The sequence below is a fragment of the Loxodonta africana genome, chromosome 9 (genome assembly GCF_030014295.1).
Source record: "Loxodonta africana isolate mLoxAfr1 chromosome 9, mLoxAfr1.hap2, whole genome shotgun sequence".
Taxonomy (NCBI): Eukaryota; Metazoa; Chordata; class Mammalia; order Proboscidea; family Elephantidae; genus Loxodonta; species Loxodonta africana.
In genome coordinates this window covers 81,945,043-81,966,516 of record NC_087350.1, presented here as the reverse complement: position 1 = coordinate 81,966,516, position 21,474 = coordinate 81,945,043, and the positions used below count along the sequence as shown (strand labels likewise).

Below are 21,474 nucleotides of genomic sequence, written 5' to 3'. Positions count from 1 at the left end.
AAGGGGGCTGTGAGGATCTGAGGGGACATCGGGGCTCTGTGCTTGGTGAGAACAGCAGGGTCTCGGGTAGCTGGGGCTGGAGAGGCGTCTGTCCTCCGAGCTCAGCAGGACCAAGTTAGAAACCAATAGAATAGGGCAGTGGGCGGGTTTTACTGAGAAAGACCAGTCGAATTGGTCGAGGGGCGGAGCGTCATACCGACGTCAAGCCGAGGCCGCCGCCGCGGGGCCTGGTTATCACCGGTCCGGCGCAGCCTGGAGTCGCTCAGGCCTCAACTCCCGCCCAGGTCCCAGCCGGCCCGACCCCAGCCTCCGGCCCGCGAGGACACCAGAGGTCACCACTCTGGGGGTGGGGAGCGGAGCCGCGGTCAGCTTTGCGAGCGCCCTGCTCTGGCCGGTCCAGCCCCGCCCCTGTCCCGGGCCATGGCCCAGCCCTTGTCCCGGCTCCTCGTCCTATCCCAATCGGGACCTTGGCCCCCGGCCCCGCCCCCGCCTCGCTTCCCACGTCGGTCCCAGTCCCGGCCTGGGTCCCAGCGAATGCCAAGGTCCGGGTCCCAGTCGCCCCCTTTGCTTCCTTCCGGGTCCCAGCCCCGGCCGCCCCTTGAGTCCTTGACCCTGGCCTGGCCCCCGTCCCCGCCCCTGCCGGTGTTCCACACCTTTTCACAAATTCCAGTCCAGCCCTTATCCCAAGCCCATTCCCAGTGTTTGCCTAAGCCCCTGGCCCAACCTCTGCCCTTGCTCCAGTCCTCATCACAGCCCAGGCTTCCATGCCACCCCCTATCCTTGTTCAAGCCCCAATGCCCAGCCCAGCCCAACCCATTATTTCAGCCTTTGCCCTCATCCCCGTGTATACCCAAGTCTCTCCCGCTACCCGTCCCTCTCTCTCATACCCTGCCCCTCTCCCAGCCCCGACTCAGAACTGGGCTCCAGCTGCCGCCAGCCCTATTGCTGCTGTTGCTGTTCTCTGTCCTTGGCCCAGGGGCTGGTGAGTGAAGAAGCAGGAAAGATTGAGGCAGGGATGAGGCTCTGACAAGGAGGGGTGGACTGGGGGGATTCGGGAGAAGTGGGACCTGGGGAACTAGATCTTTGGGGAAGAAGTGGAGGAGAAACAGGGAGGAGAGAGATCTCAAACAACTGAGAGGAGTTGAGAGGTGGTGGTAACTGTGGGCCTTGAGGTCCAGCAGGTGGTTGTGTCCCTAGGACAGAGTCCAGTGTTTTCTCTCCTAGAGTCCATCCTGACCTCACCATGACTCTTGCTTTCCCAAAGGAGTCTGGAGGGCGTTGCTCCTGCTCTCATAGTTTGATAGGCGAGACGTTTTCTCATACCAGAGAGCTTCTAGTCCAGTGTGGGGAGATTGAGCTGAAACCTTTGAAATATTGGGCATGTATTAAAACAGAGTTGAGGAAACAGTTTTAAAGATAATGTATGGCAAACAGGAGAACATGGGTTAGTGGCCATTATAACACGTTTTCTTCTTTAATGAGTCTTCTTCCAAATAAGCTTGATTTGCCTAGGAATAATTCCTGACACTTTTAGAGCAGGGTGGAAACTTAGAGATCATTTTACTGATGGGGAAACTGAGGCTTAGTAAGGGAGCAATTTGCCCAGGGTCACATTGTTTGTAAATGGCAGTGCTAGGGCTAGAAAAAGTTTCCTAATTCCTTTCCTATACTAGTGTTTTTTTTTTTTTTCTTCACTGCAATATATGCCTAATAGGAAAACAGACTCAAGTGGGGAAAGACTCAAAGCACAACCCTTTCTTTACCCTGTCTGCCCTCTAGAGGGCTTAATCCACAAACTGTTCGTTTGCCAGGTGTCAGTGGGGATGGGGACATCAACTAGTGAGGGAGTGATTTGGATAGAAGAGGGAGAGGTCAACTTCTAAATGGGTGGGATGTGGGGGAGAATGTGGTCCTGGCCTAGGAGATGTGTCATAAAAATGGCACCATCCTAAGGAGGTGACTATGGTCTTCATGGCCTTAGACCTCAAACACCTGTGGTTGGTGGATGGAGATGTGCCTGAGGGTGTATTTGACAATAACAACCAACACAGCAGCTGGGGGAAGTGGATCAGTGTACAAGCTTGAGGAGAGCAATGCATGCCAAAGGTCATGGCCTCTGCAGTTGTGTATAGCTTTATGTGTCTGAACACTTACATGTCTGTGTGTCTGTGTGTGTGTAATGGAGGGATCTGAGAGAATGCTGGGCACATGCAGCATGTGTGCATGGCTGTGTGTTGGTAAGTATGCACCTGGCTGTCGTATGACGTGCACGTGAGCCTATGTGTCCTCTGAGGGCCTTTGTTATTAGTGAGGGGGAGGATACATGTTGTGACTCACGCACATGTCTCTTCAGCTTTTCCTGCACCTCACATGGACAGGTTACTGCAGTGTCACCTTCAGAAGTGATATTTCCTTGGTTGAGTGCCTCCCACAACATATAAGTCATTCATCTGCCCCTAGCCACTCTCCTTAAGGGACTCAGCAGCTGAAAAATTGGGCACTCAGCAGAGGCAGTAGCCAGATCAGTTTTGGTGAGGGGGAGGCCAAGCCGTTGAGCCCAATGCATAGCTCCCATCCCTGCCATCATGGCTTCTTTGTTCATGAGCACACTGAGTGAGCACTGGGCTGGTTAAGGGAGGAGAGCAGCTAACAGTCACAGAGTCGTACAAAGCTGAAAGATGTGGATAGAAACATGATTCACCAAGAGCAGATTTAGTGGCTTTGGTGAGAGTTGTAATGAAGTTGGAAAAGAGCACTAAGTAGGTCCAGCTGCAGGTAAGCCTGCCCTTAGTGCTGTTAATGGTCACTGCTTGGCAACTGTGACCTGGCATACAGGGGTGCTCGGTGACCCAGCAATGCTGATGGGTTTTGCCTGAGGAGAAGCTGGCAGTGAGTGTCACAGGACCATCACAGCACAGGACTATACACATAAAATAGGGTCTCAATAAATGTTATTGTTGGCTTCAATCTCATTTCAGAAATGGAAGTTACCTCCTGGGTTTCCTAGTCTCACCACTGATCCTTGGGTCTTCACCTTAGCTGACCGCATGCCTTGCCATTCTAGGAAATGACCTTTTGTTCCACCCATCGCTATCATTGGAGTCCCTGGGTGGTATAAATGGTTAAATGCTTGGCTACTAACTGGAAGGTGGGCAGTTCAAACCCACCCAGAGGCACCTTGAAAGACAGGTCTAGTGATCTGCATGCCAAAGGGCACAAAAACCCTGTGAAACACAGTTGTATTCTGACACACGTGGGGTCACTATGAGTCAGAATTGACTTGATTGCAATTTTTTTTTTGCAATTGGTTTTTGATTTAAGTGCTATCATTAGCAGGGCCAGCCTCGACCTGTGTGTGTCTGTGTCTGTGTTTTGGGTGGTAGATAATCATCTAGCTCCATTCTGGAAGTACTGGGACATCCAGGGCAGTTTCATCTGATCTTGGATAGGGCCTTGCTCATGCCTCCTCTGGTACATGGCTCTGGTAAAAAATGAAAAAACCACACCTGTTGCCGTAGAGTTGATTTTGACTCATAGTGACCCTATAGGAGAGAGTAGAACAGTCCCATAGGGTTTCTAAGAAGTCGCTGGTGGATTCAAACTGCTGAATTGGTTAGCATCCGAATGCCTAACCACAGTGCTACCAGGGCTCCACACATGGCTCAGGTAGGCCCTGTTAAAACCCCAAACCAAAGCTTGGAGTGAATGGGGACTGTAGACACTTTATCAGAACTTTTTCTGGATTCTTCTCAGCATCCCCAGATGCCGCTAACTCCTTTTTCCCCACCAGTCTATTCTGTGACTTTTGTAGCCCCTGGCTACTTTGTGGGTGGCTTAGCTAGTTCCACAATTCACAAGGTCATACCATGTTCCTTTGAGTCATAAGGCTCTTTGTGTTTGTCTACCCATGTTTCTCGAAGGTTACCAGCTGCTTTTCACCGCCAGCCCTCTGAGTGTCTACTGGGAGCCAGGCCAACATCTCTTTTTCCTAACTGTAGCAATGGCTAATGAGTTGTCCCAACACTGGTACCAGTTTTGAGGAGGAGCCGTCCTTCCGTAACCCCAGCAGAGGGTGCTCTAGAGCCCTGATTTCTTATAACTGTACGGAGCTGTTGGCCTTCTGCTTCCTAGTTGTCACAACTAGAGTTTCCAGGCAACCTGTCTTCCTCAATCTCCATTTCCCTTCATCCCTCTTCTCCATTTCTCTCTGAATGCTACTTTGTGAGCCTCCCCCGCCCATCTGTGAGCCTCTTTGGGTTCCTGGGCAGTGCTCAACTTGCGAGGTAGCAGGTCTTCCTTGCTGACAGCAGAGGGTGATTATGTGATCTGTACTGGACAGACCTTGGGTATAACTATTCTTTGAAAATGAGTACAGGGAAATCTAGGGCCAGTGGCCTTCACCTATTTAGGGCAGCTCTCTGGGGGTGACTCTTGAAGTTGTTCCACTTTAGCAGGGCCACTCTTATCCAGTGTTCCCTCCTTCAGCAGCCTCCCTTTCCCAGATGCCTCTATCTCTGTTACTTCAATGTCTCTCATCTCCAGAAAGAGAGATTGTCAGATTAGGTAAGCCCTGTGGGTATTTCCTGCTTGGCTGAAGACTCCCTTCCCAGGGATCCCCCGTAAACTACTCCGTCCCTACTCTGTCCTGAAGCTGCTTGAGTTCCTCTCATTCTCACCAGTCCCGGGGGTATCCTCCTGGGCTTCTCTGGGGCTGGTCATAAGTCTCCAGAGCAGTCAGATTTCCCAGCGCTTTACTGTGAGGGGCCTTCCCTGCCATTTGGGGCTCTCTTCCCCTCCCCAGCTGAGCTGTTGGGTTATTTTCACCATCATAAGAGTCCCAGCCCCTATGTGTTTGCCTGTCCAGCCACTGACAGCAGGCTTTCCTACTCACTTTGGCTCTACTCCTGACAACATGATCTGGTATCTCGGCGTTTCAGCTAGAGATGACCACTTCCTGTCCCCCTACCCTCACCCAGACCTGCTAGAATATACCCAGGTGATTTGAGATCCCACTGGGTCACCAATTGCCTCACTGGGCTTCCTGCCAGAGAAGCACCACTGGCTGCTCATTGTGAATCGTGGAGGGCCTGATGTTTCTCCTTTCCTTTCTCCTAGGGGCTCTCACAATGGTCTTCTAGCTCCTGTCCCTGCCTCTGCCACCCAAACAGGGCCCTTTGTAGCCTCACCACACTTTGCCTTTCCCCTGCCTGCTCTGAGCCAGTACACAGACAGCTCTGTGAAGCTTCTGAGAGTTTTTGCTGCTCCTAGCCCAGAAAGGGGAAGAAAATAAACAGAAGTCACACAGTTCTATGCTGACTCCCAAGCCCCACAGGTGGAGCTCTAGCCTGCTCAGTGATTAAGAGGCCATGCTAGTGCAGACCTCTATTTTGTTAGACCTAGTAAGTTTTTTTTTTAGTAAGAGGTAAGAGGAGAACAATGGCTCCTAGGTGAGGGGTAGCCATAGGATCAAGTGAAGAGTCTTGGGTTTGGATTTGGACATATTTGAATTTTAGCTTTGAGCCTCAGTTCCCTTATCTGTAAGAACAGTTCCTTTTTTTACAAGGTTTTTTTTGGTAAGGATTAAACCCAACAATGGCTGGGGCAGCACCAGACCTTGGTCCTAGCTCAGAAGAGGGCATTTGTTGAGTTGTTGCTGTTAGTGTGGCTTTTGGTAAAGGAAGACTCCCGTTGCATAATGGAAATGCGGGAAATACCGTCTGTCCTACCCTGCTCCTTTCTCTCTCTCCTCTTCCCCAGGAGGCCTTTTCCTGACCGATTACTCCACCTGCTCACCCCGCAAGCTGAGTCCTTTCCGCTCCTTTGCCAGCACTGAGCTCTTCCACTTCCATGTTCCCGAGGACACATTCCTGGCTGTTTGGAACCTCATCATCTTCAAGGAGCAGGGGGGAACCTTTGGGGACCACTGCCCAGACCAAAGTGTGACTGTGTGAGTGTCTGAGTAAGGTTCCCAACCCCCACTTCCAACCCCAAGACTACTTTCCAAATAGAAGTGTGACTTTATAAGTATAAACTAACCTCCTGACCCTGACCCCTGGGCCCAGATTGGAGTATAACTGAGTAAGGGCCAGGGCCTCTATCTCCTGGGTACTTCCTGACTACTACTGTATGTGTGAGTACCTTTCACCCTTTATGATCTGACCCCTGACCTGGATCCACTTTGTTGTATGTGTCATTATGGAGAATCCATTTGTTTTACTGGTGATAAGTGACAGTTCTTTCTTTTTCCCATTTCCCACCTCCCACCCCCATTGCCTACTTTCCTTCTCTCCTAATTCTGGTTCCCCAGGTATTTCCGGTCCGGGGCACCCCCTGTCATCAATCCCCTGCACACACACTTCCCAGGGGACACAGCTGTGCCTGGGGTTTTCTCACTGAACCTCAGCTGGACACTGCCTAACCGCACCTCAGGCATCTTTAATGTCAGCAGCCCCTTACCTGGGGACTGGTTCTTGGCTGCCCACCTTCCACAGGCCCATGGCCACATCTCTGTCAAGGTGGGTTGATGCTGTCCAGGGAAGAGGGAGGGGCACAGAGCTGCTTCTCAATCCCTGCTGAATTCTCCCCAGAGGCTACCTGGCACAACAGCCCTGTGCCGAGTGGGCAACAGCACAAAGGTGGCTGGCTTGGGACACAGCTAGAGGCTAGCAGGTCATCTGGGTGGGCCCAGAGTCCACAACCTGGAGGACTCAATTTGGAAGTGTCCTAAAGGACACAGAGGGTCCAGGTAGGCTGAAGGGAAAGTTCAGAATCTGGAATCTGTTAGAGGCCCTGGCACTGGGGAGAGTGCCCCTTCCTATTAGAAGGCTCAAGGGTTAATTAAAGTGATCAGAAGCTAAACAGGGACTATTGCAAATACCGCTGCACAAACCCAGGATTGGTCTTGTTCTGCGTCTTGATCAGTGATAGCTCTTAAGACTTTCACAGGCCATAGTCCCTTCTTTAGTCCATCTGGGAGAATATATTCCTCTCCTATCATAATTTCAGACAGCTCACCACACCCCATGGAAGACCATAAGGGACCACTCTGAAACAGAGAAACCCCTTCCTGTTAAAAGGAAGCTTGGGGCAGCTGGTGTCTACCCTGACTGTCGCCCCCCTTTCCTCTCTTCATATCAGCATTGATTTCATAGAGCAGAGGTTGTAAAAGTCTGAAGGATAGATTAAAAGGTTAGGATGTTTTTCCATGCTGGTTTGGAGGGGAAGGAAATGTCATGTATTTTCCTACCACTCCCAGGTGTTGGGCAGGCCAGACGTCCTCCTTGTAGTGAAGGAGTTTATAGGTTTTCTACCCCTGTCCATTGGAGGAGAGCATGTGATGAGCTGGCCATTGTCAGTATGGGTCCAGCAGTGAGGGTGAAGGACTGAACAGGAGCAGAGTGAGGATGTAAAGAGCAGGATGCTGAAGAACAACAAACTAATGGGGTTTACGTCATTGAGAATTCAGTGGGGCAGAAATTCCCAAACAGGTGAAGATTTGACTTGGATATGTCCCTCCAGGCTGAGTTCCCTAAGGGCAGAGACTGTGACTATGTCAGAGTCAAATCTCTTCCTGCTGTAGTCCAGTGTTCAGAGGTGTTAATAATGCTTTTAAACAAGCTGAGAATTGTACAGGGACAGGTATACTGGCACTGCTGTTGTCAGAGATATTAGGTGCCATGTGTTGGTTAGGGCATCTCAAGGTCTCAGTGATAGGCCTGGAAGCCCTCTGGATGAGCACATCACCTGGAAGGGCTCTGGGATTTTCTAGAGCTTTCTTCCAGGGCTCCATCTTAACATGCTTCTTCCTTGTACCATGGTCCAACATAGGAAGTTATGTGGGATGGAGAGCCTTGGGTCGGGACAGAAGAGTCCCAGAGATAAGGAGGCAGTGTTGTTTCTAGGGGTCTCCTTAGCTTTGGGGATGAATTCAGGCCTCACTTTAGCCCTTAGTCCTTGAGAACCTGCTCTATACCAGGTCCTGGGTTGGGTGCTGGGGGCACAGAGATAAATAAGATGTATGTTAGTGAGATGTGGGAGAGATGGCTAACTCAGCTTGGTAGTATGGTGGAGGTGGTGTTAGGAGACTGTTAGGGAGTGAGGCCTAATATTGAGAAGGCAGAGAAAGGTGGTGGGAGCAGCATGGGCCAAAGCTTAGAAGTGAGAACTGAAGTGGATCATTGTGGCTCAGGTGTTGGGGCAGGTGAGGGAGCTGGAGGGGTGGCTACAGTGCTGGGCTAAGAAGTTTGAACTTTTATCCTGAGAGTGATAGGGAACTTCGAAAGGTTCTGTAAAAGGAAGTGTCTCACCTAGTTCAGGCCACTCTCCTGAGCTCTAGTCCCACACTTCTGCTAGACCTTGTATCTGTGTTATTCACTGCTGTATTCCTAACACCCAGTAGAGGACCTGGCACATAATGGGTACTTGGCAAATTTTTGTTGCCCTTCTGCCACCTTCTCAAACTTATAGTGTCCAAAACTGATTTCATTTTCTCTTCCTTGTCCCCTTTTTCCTATCAACCACTTCTGTCTCACCCCATGCCCTCCATCTTTTTGCCTTTCCTGTCTTGGAGCGTGTGTTCATCCTAAGGTGTCCAGCTGCCAATCTGCCCCAAGGAGCTAGCCTTTTGGTTGTGGGTACCATCCGGCACCTAAATGGCTCCTGAGAGAAAAGTTCTCCCAAATGTCTGGGACACAGGTTTTCCTTAAGAGCTTCCTCTTTCTAGGTCCAAGATTTGAAAGAAAGTAAAAATAATGGTAAAATAATGAAAACAACTATAAGAAAAGCAAAGAAGCAGATGATTGCAGGACAACAAAGGATTCTGTTGAATCCACCAAGCAGGGTTCAATATCGCAACTGAAATGATTAAAATCTGCTAACAGTGCTTCTTCTCTTCTCCCTCCTTCTAAATTCTTTCATTTATATTTCAAATAGGTAATATATGCACCTGGTACAACATTCGAAAGGTACAAAAGGCATACAGTGAAAAGTAAGTCTTTTGCTTCCCTTCTCCCCCTTCCAGTCCCCACTTCCCTTCCCCAGAGATAACCAGTAACTAGCTATTAACTAGTTCTTTATGTATTACTCTTTCCTTCTTGAAACACTTTCTCCTTTTGGCCCTTGTGACTCTGCACAAGCGTACAAGCGTCCTTGTTTTCCTCCTACCTCACCAGCCACTCCTCCTCCATCTCCTTCCTGCCTTCTCCTCTGCTGGACCTCAATGTGTTGGAGTGCTCCAGTGCTTGGTCCTGGGATGACTCCTTTTTATTTCTGCATTCTCTTCCTAGGTGTCTCCAGTTAAAATAAGAGTTTTAAACACCATCCATAAGTTAATGCCTTTCAAATGTATTAAGACAGTTCTTTTTTTAGTTTCTCTGAATCTCAGATTTCGACATCTCCAATTGGATGTCTAATAAGTGTCTTGAACTTAGCATGTACAAATCAAAACCAAACCAAAGGTAAATCTCTTTGATTTCCATCCCACTTCTACCAGTTCAGGGCTTTTCTTTCTCTGGCCTTCCTCTTCTCAGTAAATGGCACTGCCATCCACCAATTGCTCAAGCTCCAAATTTAGGTGTCATCCTTGATTCTTCTTTTTCCCTCATTCCACCACAATCAATCAAGAAAAAGTTTTGTTGACTCTACGTCTAAAGCCTGCCCTGAATGCGTCTACTACTCTCTATTTCTAGTCTTAGTACACCTTCCCTCAACTTTCTCCTGGGTCACCACAGTAACCTCCTAAATGGTCTCCCTGCCTCCACTCTTGCTCCCTGCAGTGTGTCCAGCACTTACTTACTTCTGTGTTGATTGATGCTGACTGACAGTGGGCCAGGGGCTGTGCTGGGTACTGGGCTGTTCCCATGGAAAAGATCGAGTATCTGTGAGCATCTTCAGGCTTAAAGCCTCACTCAGAGCCTTACACTGGCCACCCTGCTTAGGCCTCTCTAAAGAAACCCGGTCTACCCTTACTAGGATGTTCTAAGAATCCACCTGCCTTCTACTCCAGGATCCTTCAGACTATTTCCCATCCCCTCTACTACTCATTCTTGGCTTTCCTGGTTTCTCAAGCTTCCTTGCTTTGGCCCTGTTCCTTCCATAATTTCTGATTCTGGTTTAACCTCTTCGTGAGCTTCTCAGTTTGGTCTCTCTCATTTGGCTTCTGCCTTGGCAGCTGTAGAGGACCTGGCTTCTGGTGCCCTTTCTCTGGCCTCATCACAAGTGTGTGAAGGGTACTGCACCCCTGCACCTTCCATAGTCCCCACTGGCAGACACATCCCCCCTCACCCCAGGGAGGGCCATTGGATGTGCGCATTATATACTTTAGGGAAGGAGCACATCTTAACCAGAGAGGTCATGTCCACTGATCTTTCAATTAGGCTAACAGTGTGCAAAACATGGAATAGTGTTTCTTTCCTCTAGACTGTCTAGCAAGAAAATGGGCTACCTCTTGAGCATGAGCCCCCACTCTTGGGGCTCATTCACTACTCTTTCAGTGGGGATTCCTTGCTTAGGAGGTTGGGTTGATGAAAGGACTTGTGATGCTATTTCTGGTCCTTAGGGTTTCACACCAAAGATGAGGGACATCTGTTTTGGATATATGAGATGGAGATCTCTGAGCAACTAGGTGGTTTCAGGAGCTGTCTGGAGGCACCCTCTTCTTCACAACCATTCTTTAACTCAGCAGATTTTTTTAGCACATGCCAGGTGGTGTGCTAGGCATTGGGAATGTAATGATGCAAAAGACACAGAAAAATTTCAGGCAGAGGGTGATGAGATCTTGGCATCTGTCAAAGTCTAGCATCTATCATAGCCTCTTTCGGCATCTATCAAAGCCTCCTTCTAGCCTGGTGGAGCTTTTGCTGGAAGCCAGTGCCTTGGCTGGCTTGTTTCATGGCATGGGACTCAATGGAGAATCAGGGCCTGGAACTTTTGTCCCAGAACAGGGCTCAAAGGTATGTCTAGGTTAGAATAACCATTTAAGTCTTGGTTAGTATAACTGTATAAGTGAATAGTTTATTGGGTCAGTATAAGACCATTTGTTTGGAAGATCAGGGAAGCCCAGCTAGGAGCCTCCTCCTATAGTGAACTGCTAGATTTGGAGGGCTTCTATAGCTGCAAATGCTGTAGAGGAGGAATCGTAACAAAGGGGGACTGTGCTCAGTGAAGACTGTGAGGCTGGGAGGGTCAGGGGATGGCATCATTTGAGCAAAGAAGGTCTAGGGATTTCAGGATAAGGCAAGCAGCTGGAGGATGTGGTGGTTCTATTCTAGGAACAGAAGAAACAGCCCGAGGCAGAAGAAGCAGATAGATGTGTGGGCCCCCTGAGAGCAGAGTGGTAGGAGGGGAGTCAAAGATGTCGGGTTTTGGCTTCATAAGGGTCAGAGCTACCCCTGTACCCACCTGAATTGCTTCACTTATTTATTCATTTATTCAGCAAGCATTCATTGGTAAGGTCTGCACTTTCTGCTAGGCCCCTGTGTCTAAAAAAAATAATAAAACGAGACAAGGTTCTGTTCTCAAGTTGCATGTAGTCTGAGGTTGCCTTGGGACGTGTTTAACGGCGAGAGGTGGGTGTTAAAGCAAAGGTGGGTTAAGCATTTGGGTGGGGACAGGGTGTAGAAGTAGAGGGAATTAAAGCTTCAGATTGATGGTGGTAGAGGGAAGGGTTTGGACTGGAGACCTTTAAGGAGTTTCCCGACCTAAAAAGGAGAGCCAGTGTTCTCAACTCTGGAGAGCCTGGTGGCGGATGGAGTGTTTGAGATTACCATGAAGTGGCTCTGCCCAGGAATGCTCAGGAGGAGGGGTTAGATTGGAGGAGGGTAAGGCAGGACTAGAATGTCTGCAGGGCTCGGATTTTGAGCCGAAAACCTCAGCCCTTGCTGGGGGATCACAGCAGACCCAAGGAGGGCAGAGGTGGAGAATAGATATGGCTGTTTAGGCAGCGTGGACCCAGAGCTTAGAGAGACCTCGAATAGATCTCTGAGAACAAGAGACCAGGAGAATCTCCCCCTACCTCCAGCAGCTTCTATTTGCTTTGGTTTAGTAGTACCCCTGCTCTCTCTCTCTCCCCCCCATTCCTGCTTTCTTCTTAGGGTCTCCAGGATGAGTGTCAGTACCTTCTTCAGCCACAGCTGATTGTCCGGCGTTTGCTGGACGTTGCTGTGCTGGTTCCTGGCCGTCCCTCAGAGCAGACCCTCTCCTCCCACAATCGCTCAGCCCTGTACAAGTAAGTCAAATGCTCCCCCAGACCTGGCCCTCTCCCTCTTCCTTTTCCTTGGCCTCAAACAGGGAGGTGGGTTCTCTCTTGACTCCTCAGCTCTCCCTCCTGCCAACCTGGACTACTGGGTCATCCAGAGCCCCCAGAGTGGGTTGGATCCTTCCATCCCTTTCCCAGCACAGAGGGGAAGACCTGGAAAGGCCTATTCCTTCTGTTGCTCATCCCCTCCATGTCCCCTGCTTCCTAATGTTCTCTTCATTCTGGTGTCCCTCTTACCTCTCTGCTCTCTATCCTTTCTTACCCCAACCTTCCCTCTGCCCAGGGTCTTTGTACCCAGCTTCACTTACAGGGTTTCAGCACAGCTGGTGTGTGTGGGGGGCCACGGGACGTCCACCTGCCCTCTGACCCTGCGCCTACGTCCCAAGGCCCCACCCCTGCACAACTCAAGCTCAGTGACTTGTGGAGGTACCTCAGCATGCCAGCTGGAGCTGGCATTGCCTCCCTGGGGGCACTGGGTCTACGTGCGTGTGGAGACACCACCCCGGGGTCCTGGCAGGACTGTTCGCTTCCAGCTGTGTGTGCGGTTGCAAGGTCAGAACCCCCATATCTGTGCCATCAACCCAGCCTGTGCGTACATCTGTGGCTGGGGAGAGGCAGGCATGGGTGGCTATGTTCATTGACTGTCTACCACTGTCCCTACCTACAACCTGCCAACCCCACCAGGCTCTTTCACACTCCCTGAAGCCCTCCCACTCGGAGCTCTAGGTCATTGAAAGGTCTTCAGATCACTTTTTGCACCTGACTTGGGGCTAACTAAGGGACCTCATGAGGACCTCTGGAGGCACAATGTTTAGGTGCTTGGCTGCTAACTGAAAGGTTGGAGGTTTGAACCCACCAGCTGCTCTGTGGGAGAAAAGCCCTGGCTATCTGTTCCCATAAAGATTACAGCCTAGGAAACCCTATTGGGCAGTTCTACTCTGTCATATAGGGTTGCCATGAGTCGATATGGACTTGATGGCACACAACAACAACAAAGGACCTCATTACTATTCTTGATTCAATCACCTTCAGTTTTCTGGGGTAGGCAGGGATAGCCAGGACCTCTGGGACACTGTCCTTGCCAAAGCCTGTGCAAGTCCTTGAGAAGGCTTGTCACACTTAGTTTCTGTCTCAACTACCCTTAGGGAGGGACAGAGGACCTTCATTCCCTCCAACATGACATTCCATTAGCTGTGACCACTAAGAAACCCCTGGGCCCCTTCCTGTGACCCTGGATGACTCATACTTCCAAGATGCATATGATTCTAGTTCTTATTCCTTCCTATCCTTTGTGCAATCCTGTTTAGTTCAGATCTGGTTTGTGGTAGGGGTACAGGGTTATGAGGGCTGCAGTCCCCAGCTCTGGTTTCTTTGCCCCACAGAGTGCCCGCAGCCCAGCCTGTCCCGTGCCCTGGTCCCTGGAGCTGCCATGAACATGCCCCAGTCACTGGGCAACCAGGCATTGCCCCCAGAGCCTCCATCCCTCGGGGCCCTTGCAGATGGGCCTGGGGCCACATCCCCACCCGAGCACTGCTGGCCAGTACGTCCGACACTGCGCAATGAGCTGGATACCTTCTCTGTCCACTTCTACATCTTCTTTGGCCCCAGTGTGTCCCTTCCCCCGGAGCGCCCAGCTGTGTTCTCCTTGAGGCTGCTGCCAGTGCTGGACAGTGGAGGCGTCCTCACCCTGGAGCTCCAGCTCAATGCGGTACTCTTTGTGAAGAGGGCTACCAATGGGGGAACTCAAAGGGGAAGGTTTTGGGTGTGGGGCCCTTATCTCCTCCAGAGAGTCTGCCCAGGTTGCTTCCATTCAACCTTACGGTTAGGGACTATGTCTCAGCCCAATTCTAGCCAAAAAACATGCTCTGACAATTGACTGTCCCAGGAATGGGCTGGGCCAGCAAGGCAACTCAGAGTTGTTGGGGCTTTGCCAGTTTTGTAGACTACCTCCCACTTTTTAAGGGCCTCTATCTATGACAAGGAACCCTGGGGGGAAAGGGGTTAAGCACTTTGCTGCTAACCCAAAGGTTAGCCACTCCACAGTAGAAAGATGTAGCAGTCTGCTACTGTAAAGATTACAGCCTTAGAAACCCTATGGGGCAGTTCTACTCTGTCCTACAGGGTCACTATGAGTTGAAATTGACTCAACAGCAGTGGGTTTGGTTTTGGGTTTTCTATGGCAGTTGTCTAGTTCCTGTGATGGGGAACTCACCATCTCCCGAGGCCATGCAGTCCGTGTTCGGACAGCTCTGATTGCTGAAGGTTTTCCTGATATTCTATCAGATCTGCCTCCATGAATTTTTATCCTCTGACCTTTGTTTTGCCCGAGAAGCCTTATCCAACTACTCTATCCCTGGTCTATTTTAACAGCCCTTCACAGGATCCTCAACCTCCCCAAAGCTGGAAGAGCTTCAGTGTATTAGGCAGAGCTTAAGGGCCCTGGTTTTTAGACCCGTCCCCACTCTCCACTTTCTCCTCTGGTCATACTTCTACTGGTCATTGGGTCTATAAGATAAGTGATCCAAGGAGGTCTGACCAGGGAAGCAAGCAACAGGTCTGACATTTGTACAGCCCGAGATCAAGTTATCTCTTTTTAGCTGCTGCATCACATAGTGGGAGCACCCAGGACTTGTGGTGAACCAAGACCCCTAGTTCTTTTTCCTTTATTTTGTTCAAAACAGTTATATAAATTTACTTTTTTATTATAAAGTAGTAGATTTACACATATAAAGACTTTGGAAAGTAGAGGAAAACATCCCCATAACACAACTGATTGTTCCTTTCCACACTAACTACTTTGTTTATCTAGTTGTAATCAAGGAGCACACACATTTTTGCGCCCCAGGCCTGATTCATGTGAACTGCTGCCAATTCTCATCTTGTATTTTTACGGTGAATTTTTGAACTTGAATGTAAGAATATATGCCCACCCTTGGGGCATTGCCTTATATTGGTTTGGGCCTTTCTCCTTTTGGACTATTGATTTTCTCTGCTTTGTGTAACTCACACACTCGAAAAGCCAGCCTTCTTCACTTCTTAGTTATTACTGTCAGCATAGAATAGCACTGGGCTGAGGGCACAGCCTAGTCCTGCCACTGAATATCTTCTTCAGTTTGACATTAGTCCAATAATTTATCAGCTCTTCCCTTAGCCAGGCATCCTTCTAACTATTTTCCTCCAGCTCTGGGGGCAGGAACCACTTTCCCATTAGCAGACCTGGGGCCCTGTCTGTGGCTTGATATGGCATTTTATAGGATGTGGCTCAGAACTTTCTAGTGGTCCCTCTAGTCAGGGTAGAGCTGGCTCTTCAACTTGAATACATTCCTTATCTTCGTATCAAATTCTCTGATTTCTGTTCAGGCTAAGACTGCATTTTGAGTTTGTTTATTGCCATACCTTTGGGCAATGGCAGTGAGGTTTTTTAAAATGATTTTTAAAAATTTTATTTATTTTGTTGTTGAGAATATACACAGTAAAACATACACCAATTCAATAGTTTCTCATGTACCATTTAGTGACACTGATGACATTCTTTGAGTTGTACAACCATTCTCACCCTCCTTTTCTTAGTTGTTTCCTCCCCCATTAACATAAATTCACTTAAGGTTCCTATCTAATCTTTCCAGTTGCTTTTGTTAATTTGATTCCATATAGTTCTTAAAAGAGTATAATGCTCAAGGCAGACATTTTTTACTAGTAAGCTAAACTACTCTTTGGTTTTAAGAAGACTTCAAGGGATACTTTTTTTTTTTTTTAAGTGTGCTTTAAGTGAAAGTTTACAGTTCAAGTCAGTTTCTCATACAAAAATTTATACACACGTTGTTATGTGACCCTAGTTGCTCTCCCTGTAATGTGATAGCACACTCCTCCTTTCCACTCTGTATTTCCCTTGTCCATCCAACCAGCTCCTGTCCCTTTCTGCCTTCTCATCTTGCCTCCAGACAGGAGCTGCTCACATACTCTCATGTATCTACTTGAGCTAAGAAGCACACTCTTCACAAGTATCATTTTATGTCTTATAGTCCAGTCTAGTCTTTGTCTAAGAGTTGGCTTTGGGAGTGGTTTTAATTTTGGGCTAACAGAGAGTCCGGAGGCCATGTCTTCTGGGGTCCCTCCAGTCTCAGTCAGCCTATTAAAAAAGTCTGGTCTTTTTACTAGAATTTGAGTTCTGCACCCCACTTTTCTCCTGCTCCGTCAGGGACTCTCTGTTGCATTCCCTGTTAGGCAGCCATTGATGGTAGCCAGGCGTCATCTAGCTCTTCTGGTCTCAGGCTGATGGACTCTCTGGTTTATGTGGCCCTTTCTGTCTCTTGGGCTCACAGTAACCTTGCATCTTCGGTGTTCTTCACTCTCCTTTGCTTTAGGTGGGTTGGGACCAACTGATGCATCTTAGATGGCTGCTTGCTAGCTTTTAAAACCCCAGACGCCACTCACCAAAGTGGGATGCAGAACACTTTCTTAATAAACTTTGTTATAACAATTGACCTAAATTTCCCCTGAAACCATGGTCCCCAGACCCAGGGGCTAATTTTGGTTTAAGGTTTAAAGATTATCTCAGGGGAATAGTTTCAAGGGCTCATCCAACCTTCATGGCTCTGGGCAGTCTGGAGTCCATGAGAATATGAAATTCTGTACTGCATTTTCCCCCTTTTGATCAGGATTCTGCTACAAAACCTTTAATCAAAATGTTCAGTAATGGTAGCTGGGCACCATCCAGTTCTTCTTGTCTCATGGCAAAGGAGGCAGTTGTTCATGGAGGCAATTAGCCATACATTCCATATCTTCCTTCAAATCCTGACTCTCCTTCTTCCTCTGTTGCTCCAGGTGAATAGAGACCAATTGTGCCTTGGATGGCCGCTTGGAAGCTTTTAAGACCCCAGGCACTATGCAATGAACTAAGAGGTAGAACAGAAGCACTAAACATGTTATTAGGCCAATTAACTGGGATGTCCCATGAAACCATGACTGTAAGCCTCCAAACCAAGGAACCAAATCCCATGAGGTTTTTGGTTGTACGTAAGCAGACAGTGAGGTTTTGATTTGACCTTAACACTGTAGAACTCGAAGCAGAGTCCAGCCCCCACCCATATTGTTCTTCTTCAGTATCCTGAGAGTAGAGGCCCCATGCAGACCCTCACCCTCTCCCCATCCCCATTCTTCTTGTCCATTCACTCTAAAGGACACTATTTACATTTCAGTTTCACCTATCTGCATTCTGTGACCCTTGCTAATTCTGTGACCCTTGCTACACTCCTTAGACAACCCTTATTCTAAAAAGTATATTGGTACATCTACTCTGATAGGTAGACTATCTTTCTTTCCAAATATTCTGAATTTTTTCCTTGGACATTTGGATCAGATAACTACATACCTAGATGGCATTTTTTCCCACTTTGGTCCCCTCCTAGAATGAGTTTTACTGAATAATACTCTGGCATAGTGCCCTGGGCTTGCATTGAGGTTATTTATAAACAAGTTGTTAGAAGCTCATCCTGGCCACTGAGGACAGGATGCAGAAGAGAAGACAGTGCAGCTTTTCTGAGAACTCACCTGATATCCACCCCTTTGGGCGCTGTGCTTCTCCCGAGACACTGATGAACTTCGCTCTTTTATGGATGCACAGATCTGGCAACTCATCATATTTTCTTCTTTGCCTTGGTCCTTGGAAGTCAGGATCAAATGTATGGCCCAAATCTAGGGACAGACTTTATTTTCCCACACCAATCTTTTAATTTCCCTCATGCATCCTGTTATATGTATTTAATAAGCTGCCTGAAATCCTTCTTGAATGAGGTGAGCTTATGGCATTCTTTTACCTTTATTCTTGTACATAGCCCTTCCGCTCACTCCTGTGGATATCCCGTCACTTTTCATCCCAGCCAGGTTGCTACATTTAATCCGCGAGGCATTCTGTTACCACCATTTAGTACACGAGAATCATTTCACCTGAGTGCATTGCTTTACACTCCTCCTGCCTTCAGGCCCAGGTCAAGATGACTGCAAACCTTACAGTTCTCTTTGTTCACAACTAGTTTCCACATCCAGCAACAGCCCCTTCCCTCTCCCCACTCTCACTCCTACCCCCAACAAGCTAGCTACTACTAGATAAGAGAATGCCTGGACAGAATATAAACAACTCTGCCCAAAAACGGATTCAGAATTGGATCCTTACCTTCTCGTCAGTCTTTGAAAGATTTCTGCTGTTGAGGATCTGATATTTTTCAGAGTTTTTCTGCCCTGAGAACAGTTAAGAGAGGCTTTGGTGTGAAAAGGACCTGGAAGAATGAGATGTCCAATGAGGGCCTGAGGGGGCTTCAGATGTAGGGATCTGGGGGTGGTGGTAGCAGGGCCAGGGGGGTATGATGGCTTCATTTTCATACCTGCCCTCCCCAGAGCTCCCTGCACCAGGAAAATGTGACAGTCTTTGGATGCCTGACTCATGAGGTGCCCTTGAGCCTGGGGGATGCAGCAGTGACCTGTTCCAAAGGTAAGGGTGAGGAATGGGGGAAGGACAGGAGGCTAAAAAGCCTGGGTAGGTGGGTATGGGGGATGGTATGAACGCAGGCCATCTAGGGTCTGGGGAAATAGGCGTAGGTGGGTGAGGGTTCTTTGTGCTTGAGGCCACACTGATCCTTCCTCCTCCCCTTTTGCTTCTCTTTCCCAGAGGCTCTGGCCGGCTTCCTCCTCTCTGTCAGTGCCATCTCCAGAGTGGCCAGGCTGCGAATCCCCTTCCCCCAGACAGGGACCTGGTTCCTGACCCTTCGCTCCCTCTGCGGGGTGGGGCCCCAGTGAGTGGTGGGAATGGGGCGGGTGGGGGGGAGGGGTGGGCAGGCGGAACGGACCTAGGAGGGGGCACCTGGACCTCAGATAACAGCAAGCTTGTGCATAGGTTCGTGCGGTGCCGGAACGCGACGGCCGAGGTGCGGCTGCGCACTTTCCTGTCCCCGTGTGTGGACGACTGTGGGCCCTATGGGCAGTGCAAGCTGCTGCGCACGCACAACTACCTGTATGCGGCCTGCGAGTGCAAGGCTGGTGAGGGAACTGGCTGCTGTGGGCTTCCCGGAAGGGGGTGGCTTGCTTGGTCAGGGTGGAAGGTCTCAGCTTGAATTGGGGACCGCCTGTGATGGGTCTGGAGAGAATGGAAGGACAGAACCAGGGTGAGACCACCCTTCACTAGTAGTGGCCTAAGGCTTGGCAAGAGGCTGCGAGAAGTGTCTCTGAACCCATGGCAGCCTTCCCCTGTCCTCTTCCACCCTGTGCATTCCCCACCTGCAGGGTGGAGGGGCTGGGGCTGCACTGACAGTGCAGACGCGCTCACCTATGGATTCCAGCTGCTGTCCACACTACTGCTCTGCCTGAGCAACCTCATGTTTTTGCCACCTGTGGTCCTGGCCATTCGGAGCCGATACGTGCTTGAAGCTGCTGTCTACACCTTCACCATGTTCTTCTCTACGGTATGCGGTGGTGTATGTGTCACCTCGTCCTTATCCATGGTGGTGGGTGAGGGTCTACATTTCCACCACATTCTCCAGGAGTTTGAGGATGTCTGCACCCTTATAGTTTGAAGATATGTCTCCCCTTCTCTGTATCTTCTACAGCAGAGCTTCCCAACCTTTTCATATCATGTAGGTCATTTTCTATTAATTTTTGTAAGGACACTGGGGTAAATGAACAAGGCTGTTTGCAACTTAAGATAATATGCTTGGGGGCTCCAGCTGTTCCACACCCTCCCTGCCTATCTACCCAGAGAGCAGAGGAGACAGTTACCTTAACACACTGGCTGAGAAAGTCTGTCATACAGTATGGAATTGTGTCTATACCTTCAGCATGTTCTTCTCTATTCATTTCTCCCTGGAATGTGTTCACATTCAGGTTCTTTCATGATGGGAGGGCTGGCTATACTATGCTTTATGTTCTCCATTAAACTGGGGATTTGTATGTTTTTAGAATATTCTTTTTTTTTTGCATATTCTTTCTTTTGATATGAAGGTATCTCCCCATTCGGTCACCATGGCCTCCTAAATTCTCATGAAAACTTTTGGAAGACAGAGGGGAGCTTTATAATTGGATAATTTTTAGAACAGTCTGGGTCTCAGAACCTTATGTATAACAGAAGGAAACATGGTCCAGTGCAGTCTTCATGCTAGTGTGATATGAAATCCCAGCTCAAAGGAGTTAATTTTTATGAAGGTTGGTATATGTTAAATCTTGTCCATTCCCATTGCAGACTGCCTACAACCCCTTCCCAGTGTTTCCCCACTTCTCCGTAATCAGAAAAGTTCATATTATAAGCAAGCCTGTTGTAAGAAAAGGTAGAGGAGTCAATCTGGTAATGTGACTTTAACCCCAATTTAGACTTTTTTTCCTCCGGAGATGCCACTTTTAGGATCTCTTCATTTAATCTCTAGGCTCTTGGCATCTTGTGACATACAGTGCCTGCCTTGAGCGCTGCAGAAATCTTAAATGAATCCATACTTTCTTCATGTCTTGGCAATAAGAATATCACAAAAACTAATACACATCTCCCTGGTGTCCAGCATCAATAGATCAGACTTATGTCCAAGTTACACAAATCCTACTTATTATCTAGGAGAAAGCAGGAGGTAAATGTCCTGAAACTCAGGGTCCTGGGTTCCTCCCACAGATGAGGAAGAATAGGCTGTCAACGACACTTGTAGAGAGCCCTTGGCTCTTTAAGCTGAGTGAGAAGTATATACCCCAATTCTGCTTGACTGGCCCCTTGTAGGCCTGTTCCAACAATGCCTCATTCTATTTTTATATTAGACTCTGTTTCTTTTTTTTTATTGTCAGATGCCCTTTATACTGTTGTTCACCAAATGTATGGGACAGTTCTAATATGTCCTATATGATTGCTAAGGGTTGGGATTGACTCGACAGAAACAGGACCGGTCGTCTAGTTTTCCTGGGCAGGTTCCCTGTTTTCCCTCTTCCCTATTCTTTCCTTAGTCTAGACTTAATTTCATTCCTCAGCAGTCTCCGTTTGGTCACATTGTGGCTCACGGTATAAATGAATAATTTTATAAGGATCAGCACAAAGCTGGTTCCTATGAGGTGGATGTTAAAGACGTCCCAAATGTCCAGCTTTTCCAAGCTGCTGTACCATTCCATTATCTCAAACATCAGCTACTCCCTCTCCAAGCAGTACTCTCCCTCCTGTCTTTGGGTTCTGTAATTCGCTGCAATGTCTCACAGAACTCACC

At 48.7% G+C, this 21,474-nt stretch overlaps 1 protein-coding gene across 3 annotated transcripts in view; it reads left to right on the top strand.

The window, feature by feature from the left end:
- Positions 1-21,474, top strand: part of TMEM8B (transmembrane protein 8B) — a 32,046-nt gene that overhangs the window by 1,156 nt on the left and 9,416 nt on the right. The window contains exons 1-10 of one of the 3 annotated variants that reach the window (XM_010587840.3): positions 382-982; positions 5,758-5,947; positions 6,308-6,515; positions 12,090-12,223; positions 12,537-12,805; positions 13,636-13,961; positions 18,647-18,740; positions 18,918-19,041; positions 19,143-19,285; positions 19,529-19,707. In XM_010587840.3, coding sequence (XP_010586142.2) covers positions 421-982; positions 5,758-5,947; positions 6,308-6,515; positions 12,090-12,223; positions 12,537-12,805; positions 13,636-13,961; positions 18,647-18,740; positions 18,918-19,041; positions 19,143-19,285; positions 19,529-19,707 — 2,229 coding nt within the window. In that variant the 5' untranslated portion in view covers positions 382-420. The other 2 variants (XM_023545144.2, XM_064291740.1) reach the window with 2 other exon arrangements.